Below are 8,888 nucleotides of genomic sequence, written 5' to 3' on the forward strand. Positions count from 1 at the left end.
ACAACGACATATTTTATTTGTTTGTCTTGTAGGTACAATCCATCATAAGAACACCACAACATGTATTTTCCAATTGTGAAAGCAAAGGATGCGAAATGAATATTTGAAGGGGCTTCTCGTCCGGCCCTCTTTTAATGATACGCGTGTAGTTGTAATCCCAAACCATCTTCTCAAATTCTTGCATAACGGACCTCCCTTCCCATTCCACCCTTCTAATAGTTTTTTGTGCGCTATAAGTTCTACGTAGAGAAGACACGTTGGACTCATCCTTTTCCTTGAAGCCTCTGAGAATTTGTCTCGGTTTGATAAGTGCTTTGGTCAATCTATTTACATCCTCGAACTCATGAGGTTTCAGCTTCGCAACTAGGGAGTGACCAACAAAATCTTTCGGATCCCGGTGGTCATGACAGCCACACAAAACCTCACAATCCTAATTGTTCATGTCATTTAAAAGGAAAACAAGCTTAAACGGGCAATCACTTCCTCGTACGAGTCTTGTATACCATATTAGTCTTCTTTGGATATACATAATCCTTTCTCTTGTGGCTATTCTTCTCCTTGTATTTCCCACTTCTCTCGCAAGCCATCTCAAAACGCCTCTTTGAACGTTCGGTATTCCTCACCAACACACACATGTTCTTAAGAGACGTCTCTTTAGCCCAAGCGATTGCTTCATTTCGATCTATTATTCCCTACATAAGATCAATTTCACATTCATTAGAAGGTTCATTACTAGCAATCCATTAGTAAAGTATTCTTTGGTCACATACCGGAGGTATTTTATAGTATTTTGACGTATCACGATAAAGCGGCTTTGCATTTGTTGGATCAATATATGTCACCACCTAAAGATCGAACGAAAATTAGTTCCAAACGAAATTAAAACACTATGCCGGAAACAAGTACCGGCATGCTCGACCAATGTTCTGTCATTGTCGAACTTAGCCAAAACTGAAGACCAAATTTGAAACATATTCCGGCATACATTATTCATTAGACAGCAACGCCGGAAAACAAGGTGCCGACACTGTCGTAGTTTATTGTCCCAAGCCGGGACACGCTACCGGCATTCCAATTAATTGATATGTAATGTCGGTATTTAACTCTGGAAAACATTTATTCCTGTATGTTTTTTTGTAGGTGCCGGCATTGTAAATTTGAAACTCAACAACGCCGGTTCCACTGCCGGCATTCTCGAAATTGATGGTACCACGCCGATAACTGGTTCCGGCGTTGATGGTTATTAATTTTCCATGCCGGTTTTTGGGTTTACATGGAAATGTTTCCTGTAAGTTTTTCATGCAGTTCCGGTATGGTAACCTATCAATGAACCCATGCCGGTTTAATATTCCGTAGTATATTCCTTGGTAGGTAAAAAAGTTAACTGCGTACCGACATAGTTTTTTGGTAGAATACTATGCCGGATCAATATTCAAATTGGGGGATATCGCTTTACCGGCATGGTCGTAGTATGAATACCATGCCGGTAACGCATCTGTCGGCATGGTATTCATACTACGACCATGCCGGCACCGAGGTTTTACAGTTGAAAAAATGGCGGGTTTAAAGAAAAAAATCGATTTTTCAACCTCCTAGCAGCTTTACCTGTGTATTGGGGATGCTTGCATGTTGTGCAAGTTTACTTTCTTGTGTAGCTTCTTCGAAAAACTCTCCATACTCGTCAAAATCATCATTCAAGGGTGTTGGCTTAACAAAGAGTTGCAATTGAGAGTTGTTGTCGTTAGCTCCTTGTTGTAGTAGAGCTAAAGATTCAGCAGCTGCAATTCTCTCCTCACAATCATCTTCCATTTTCACAAAAAAATTTCCACTCAAAAATATTTTTCCCTCCTTCTACTCTCACCTCACTCACCCAAATTCAAATAAAACACACACTAATCATTTATCAAAAATCTTAAGATTTTACTAATTATTATTAATCACTAATCCTGATTAGTGAGGGGTAGATTAGGTAATACGTAAAATACTTAGATAAGGGGTGACCCCGAATTGATATCTGGAACCAGTTTTTGTCCTTTTCTTATATCCCCCAATTCCTTTTTTTTATCCCCCAATTAATGGTTCTTTTCAAACCCAACAAATATATCCTTATTCAACAATAAATATGTCCCTACTTTTTTATAACCTTATCCATTTAATATTACATTACCTTAATACCCTCACCCATGTAATATTTTTTTTTATTTCAAAATGGAACAAATTTCTTCCTCTACCACTTCACCACCACCACTAGCACCACCACCACCAACATTCAACTACCATTCCACCACCACCGTTCAACAACCACCACCTACCAATATTCCACCACCACCACTCCTTCACCACCACCAACAGTCCTCCACCACCACTAGTCCGTCGCCGCCACCAGCACTAGTCCGCCACCGCCGCCGCCGGCACCACTGCTTCAGATATTTTTGTATCAACAACAGTAGTTGATCCATTTCAGTTGGATCAACAATGGATGTTTATCCATTTCAGTTGGATCAACAGTGGATGTTTATCCATGATTATGGATCAACAGTAAGTGGCATAAAACTAAAATTGATACATTTCACAATAGAAGTTTATCTATTGCAGTTGGATCAACAGTAGAAGTTTATCCATTGCAGTTAGATCAACAATATAAGTTTATCCATTTTAGTTGGATCAACAATGGATGTTTATCCATGCTGATGGAAAAATGCTACCATTTCATCAGCTGCAGTTTCAGATCCACCAACAAAACCATCAACCACCATTAATAATCCATAGCAGCAACCACCGCCACCATTGGTTCATATAATTTTGTATCAACAACAGTAGTTTATCCATTTCAGTTGGATCAATAGTGGATGTTTATCCATGATGATGGATCAACATTAAGTGGCATAAAACTGAAATTGATACATTTCAGTTGGATCAACAGTAGAAGTTTATCCATTGCAGTTGGATCAACAGTACAAGTTATCCATTTTAGTTGGATCAACAATGGATGTTTATCCATGCTGATGGAAACATGCTACCATTTCACCAGCTGCAGTTTCAGATCCACCAACAAAACCATCAACCACCATTTATAATCCATAGCAGCAACCGTCACTGTTTTCTATGAAGCTTCAACACCAATTCGAACCACCACCACCGTCGCCACCAGAACCACCACCGCCGCTACCATTATCATCCTTACTTCTCTCTTCATAATTCTATATTCCCTGTAATTCCTACACATTCATATATTCATTTTAATCACAATTAATCCATTAGAAGCATCAGTAACTTCAGATTCGAACACACCCATTACTTCTCAGCAACAACAAGTTCATTATCTCCAAGATATCCTAATGATTCACACACCATAACCATTTCGAAATCAATTTTATCGCAGCAGCTCTCAGATCCCCATTTCTTAATCGAATCGAACCACCAAATCGTTCGCAAACGTTGCTCAAAACTTGATTTCAAAACCTAAAAAATCAGATCTCGTTTTCTTTGGGTATGATTTTAAAAATTGATTATAGAAGAAGAAGAAGGTTTCATATGTTGCTGATACATCTCGATTGTCGGCGGCGAAGGTAGGAGAATTTGCAGAGGTGGTGACGATGGAGATGCTGCTGGTGGTGGTGGAGAAATTGAGGGTTCGCTGCTAAATGAAGAAGAAGAAGAAGAAGAAGTAAATAGGGATAGACCTAGATAAAAACAATAGATAAGAGGGCAAATTTGGAAGAAATAAAAACCTTATTGGACTCCTGATGGGCTTAGTGATGAAGAGGGACATATTTATTGTGTGATAAGGATATTTGTATAGACCATCAAAAGTAGTGACAAATATTCAATTACCACAGATAACATTTACTACGATTGAACACGGTAATCAACCGACATAATATCGGAAGTAATACATGCCCGTGTCGTTACGGCACGGGTGAAGCCCTAGTGAATGAATAAAATGAAAATAGAAAAAGAATAAAAAGAAGATAAACCCTTTCTACTATATCCATCCTCTCTGAAATTCTCTAACCCTCGCGCAACAATGGCTGCAGCATTAGCAAGAGCTATAATCACAAAACCCACTTCCACAACTCTCCCAAGTCGTCTTTTTTCATCATCATATTTCTCATCGATAGCTAAATACCCCCAACTTCCTGGTTTCATTAGACCTAAAAGACAACATTTGGTTCTTTTATCTCATGCTGTTCAAGTACTTACACCTTGTGCATCTCGTTTGAATACCATACGATGTAGAGTTAATCGGTCTGGTTCTGACTCATATTCACCTATGAATTCTGGGTCCAATTATAGTGATCGTCCTCCTACTGAAATGGCACCATTGTTTCCTGGTTGTGATTATGAACATTGGCTTATTGTTATGGAGAATCCTGGTGGTGAAGGTGCTGATAAACAAAAGATGATTGATTGTTATGTTCAAACCCTAGCTAAGGTTCTTGGAAGGTAAAAGTTTAAATAAACTCGTAAATTGAATTGTTCATTTTTTTTTTCTGAATTAGAGTTTATGTATGTGTGTTTCTAATTAGGATTTTTGCGGTTCTGACCATGATGTTTAATTTGTAGATTTTGGGTTTTCTGTAGTGGATATGTTTTTCTCACTTTTATCTGTGCCTGCCTGCATTTTGACTAGGGTTTAAGGCTTCTTGAAAGGTATTATCTAAAGAATAAACCATTTTGTAATTTGGGCTGATGGGTCTTTAGATTTAGGTTTGTGTTTATTTTGTTATGAATCAGGTTTTCTTATGTTAATACCCGTTGGTTTTCTCATGTTTGTGTTTACCATATTTCATTGCTTCAAAGGTATACATGTAAACACAACTTTTGGCTTTGTGTCTTAGTTTAACTTTTTTTTTTTTGTTCCTCTAGTTAGTAGATATTGTTTTAAGATTTTGTGGATTAGTTTTTTTTTTGAGAAAGGTTAACCATTATTAAAAGGAGAAACTTGAGGTTACAGGTCTAGGATAGGTTGCTCCAATCCTGTCATTAAAGACAATGTCTCGGATGAAGGATGGGCATTTGAACTCCCAGTTGTTTGTTGTTGTAGCCGCTGTGCTCTGAGTTTGGTATGTGACTGTCTTATTTGCCAGTCCATCAGCTGCCTCGTTCACTTCTCTCCAAGTGTGCGTGAATTTATAGGTTGGAATTTCACTTAGGAGTGAATTGATTTCTTCTAGCATATTTTTTATGTACCACGGTATCGAGTCTCGTTTCTGTATTAGACTGAGTAGTGCTTGTGAATCAATTTAGAACCAGATCCTTTGCCACTGTTGTTGAGTAGCGATCCTTGCTGCTAGTAGTAAACCCCATGTTTCTGCTTGAATTGATGTGGTTATCCCAAGAGGTGCCGCCACTGCCTTCATTAGACTTCCTTCACTGTCTCTACATATGATTCCCGCCCCTGCCGGTCCCGGATTTCCTTTGGATGCGCCGTCTGTATTTATTTTGATCCAGTTTGGTTCCGGTAGAGTCCATCCTATGTAGATTGTTGAAGTAGTAGTTCTTCTCCGATGTACTCTTGTGATTATTGGTCCATCCGCCATGATCGGAGCCATGTATTCCTGTGGTCGTTTATACTCGTCATACATCACCATAATGAGTTGGAATGTTTGCATTGGGCTTTGTCGCTGTTGTTTGTACACTATCGCATTCCTGGCCAGCCATATGTGCCATGCCGTGAACCCTAGTAACACTCTTGTTGGTTCTGAGTGTGTTTTGTTGAGTATGCCATGTATGTTTGTTGGGCATGTGTGGTTGTTGGTGTGTGCTGGCTGCGGTTGTTGTTGCTGCTGCTGGTGCGGAGCCTGATTTCCTGCTGCTTGTTGGTGTTGTTGTTGATGAGTGTTGTTTGGATCCGGAATTCTTGCTAGATGGTTGATTATGTGTTGCCATATTTCTTTTGAGTTGTTACATTCAAAAAGTAGGTGTTGTACCGATTCTTCTTGGTTGTTGCAAATTGGGCATATGTTTGTTGCTGTTATGTGTAGCCGATGAAGTCGCTGGAATGTTGGTAATCCATGATGAGTGACCTTCCACAAGAAAAGTCTTACTTTTGGTGGACATCTTAGTTTCCAAATTGATTTTTAGTCCACAGGTTGTTGAGTTGGTGTTTGGTTTATTGGGGAGTTGTTTGTTTGAGAGATGAGCTTGTTGTAACCGGTTTTGGATGTGTAACTGCCTGTCTTTGAATATGGCCATACCAGTTGATCAGCTTTTGGTTGTTTGGGTAGATGAAGACTAATGATATTTTGGTCTATGTGTTGGTTTCTTTCGCGGTTGCTTACAGTGTCTAAACATGGTTTTGCGGTTGTGTGTTATCTCTTTATTGTATTTTATGGTGAACTACCCAAAGCATTAAAAGTGTAGAGTGTTACAGTTGTTCCTTTTTGAATATTTAGGCTAAGTGCTGCTTGAGGGGCATGTATAATTTGAATATGATTTGTCTTAGGTTATCTACTAATTCTGTCTTAATTATTTACTGGAGACAGTATTCTGAGAAATCTATGTGATTACAACAATTCGGTTTCTTGAACTTCTCTAATTTTCTTGAGATTTATCTCTTTAATTTATATGTCTACCCTTTACTATTCATCACTAGTTTAGTAGCTTTTACAGTTTATTTTTATTTTTATTTTGTTTGCATACTTATTCAATCTTTGGCATTATGAATACAGTGAGGAAGAAGCAAAGAGAAAGATATACAATGTTTCATGTGAAAGGTATTTTGGTTTCGGATGTGAGATCGACGAAGAGACCTCAAATAAGCTTGAAGGTTGGTCTATTTAGCATTTTATTTTTGTTGGTCAAGTATTTGGTGTTTGCAATTATGATATGCTACGGAGTTCTCTTTAATTGTGCTTGCTTGCTTTTATTATCTACAGGTTTGCCAGGTGTTCTATTTGTGCTTCCAGATTCTTATGTGGACGCCGAGAATAAGGACTATGGAGGTAAGCTTTGATTTACACCCGAAAGAAAATCTTGTTTTTCATTTGTCTCGCTTTTTTGCCATGTATATACTTTGAGGGCTGCCTTCTGCATCTGTTATTTGTGTTTGGAACTGTTGACCACGTGCAAATCTGACATCTGAGTGAGATGCAATTTGAAGCTCGCTACTTCTCATTAAAACAAATCCAGATATGACTAGAGATAATTTATGTCTTATATGTTGGTGATGTTATACTTCTTCAGTTTAGGGCCCAGGGAAACCTGTGGCTAAGCATTTTAAAATAACATGCAAACTTTCTTTAAAATGTATAGGTTTCTGATGCCTATTGGCAGTCCAGAATTTTAATAAAGATGTTTTAACTGATCTTTTAATAAAGATGTTTTAACTGATCTTTTGACACCCTGAGTATAGTTGTACACCAGTAAAGAGGATGAAAATGAGAGTCCGGACTGTGTTTACTTATTAGCTCTTTTTCCTTTTATTTGTCGATTGAATCAAGATGAAGTGTTTAACACTGTGGGTTGCTCTATGGTTTTCTATTTTGAAGCTGAACTATTTGTAAATGGAGAGATAGTTCAAAGATTGCCTGAGAGACAGAGGAGGGTGGAGCCAGTGCCCTAGAGAGCTCAGAGTAGACCCAGATACAATGACAGAACCCGATATGTTAGGCGTAGAGAAAACCAACAATAGATGCTCACTTGGCTGATGAGTGTGTTAGATACCCTGTTGGCAGTCCAGAATTTTAATAAATATGTTTTAACTGATCTTTTGACACCCTGAGTATAGTTGTACACCAGTAAAGAGGATGAAAATGAGAGTCCGGACTGTGTTTACTTATTAGCTCTTTTTCCTTTTATTTGTCGATTGAATCAAGATGAAGTATTTAACACTGCGGGTTGCTCTATGGTTTTCTATTTTGAAGCTGAACTGTTTGTAAATGGAGAGATAGTTAAGAGATCGCCTGAGAGACAGAGGAGGGTGGATCCAGTGCCCCAGAGAGCTCAGAGTAGACCCAGATACAATGACAGAACCCGATACGTTAGGCGCAGAGAAAACCAACAATAGATGATCACTTGGCTGATGAGTGTGTTAGATGTATACTGTGGATCGGAAGCAATTTTAGTTATTTTGGGTTGCTGCCAATGTTTCTGGTACCTGAATAGGATACATTTGTGGTTATTCTCAGTTTATATTGGTTCTGAAATGCTACATTTATCTTTTTTGAACAAATTATTATGTTATTTTTTTAACCTAAGTTTTTGTTAACTTTAGAAGGAATAAATTTATCCTAGACTGGATTTGTTTTTATGTCAATGTATTATGTGAAGATATTTTTCACAGATTTTATTTTTATGTGCAGGGTTCATGCACAGTATTTTTTATTCTCAGTTACTTTTGAATTGTTATCGAAGAAACTATTTTGTCATCAACTAAACTATTATGTGAACCTAACAGCTTAAAACAAACTTGAAAAGTATCTACAGCTCTTTTTAAAATCAAATCTTTTTAACTTTGCAGAAATATACTCTATGAAGAAATTATCCACAAGTTTTATTTAGCCCAGATATTAAAACAGAACAGTCATACATATGAACAGGATTTTAAGATTAACTTTGAAGATATATAGTGATATTCTGAACATATTTTAATATTAAGTTTCAAGATATGTAGTGATAATCTGAACCTAAGAAGTCTTATTAAGGTATATATAGAAATATATTATGTGCAGAAATTATCCGCATGTTTTATTTAGCCCAGAGATTAAAATAGAACAGTCATACATATGGACAGGATTTTAAGAAATTAACTTTGAAGATATATAGTAATAATCTGAACTTATTTTAAGATTAAGTTTCAAAATATATAGGGATAATCTGAACATAAGATGTCTTATTAATGTATATATAGAAATAATCTAAACATAACCGAGCAACTTGAAAGT

General features: G+C 37.3%; 1 protein-coding gene across 1 annotated transcript; it reads left to right on the forward strand.

Annotated features, from left to right (window-relative positions):
- Window positions 1-4,014: 4,014 nt before the first annotated feature.
- LOC113292969 (multiple organellar RNA editing factor 2, chloroplastic-like) lies at window positions 4,015-8,168 on the forward strand. The gene is made up of 4 exons (XM_026541764.1): window positions 4,015-4,446; window positions 6,675-6,772; window positions 6,882-6,947; window positions 7,869-8,168. The coding sequence occupies exons 1-4, from the start codon at window positions 4,028-4,030 to the stop codon at window positions 8,009-8,011; spliced, it is 726 nt and encodes a 241-aa protein (XP_026397549.1). The 5' UTR covers window positions 4,015-4,027; the 3' UTR covers window positions 8,012-8,168.
- Window positions 8,169-8,888: the final 720 nt, after the last annotated feature.

This window comes from Papaver somniferum, chromosome 7 (genome assembly GCF_003573695.1).
Source record: "Papaver somniferum cultivar HN1 chromosome 7, ASM357369v1, whole genome shotgun sequence".
Classification (NCBI taxonomy): domain Eukaryota; kingdom Viridiplantae; phylum Streptophyta; class Magnoliopsida; order Ranunculales; family Papaveraceae; genus Papaver; species Papaver somniferum.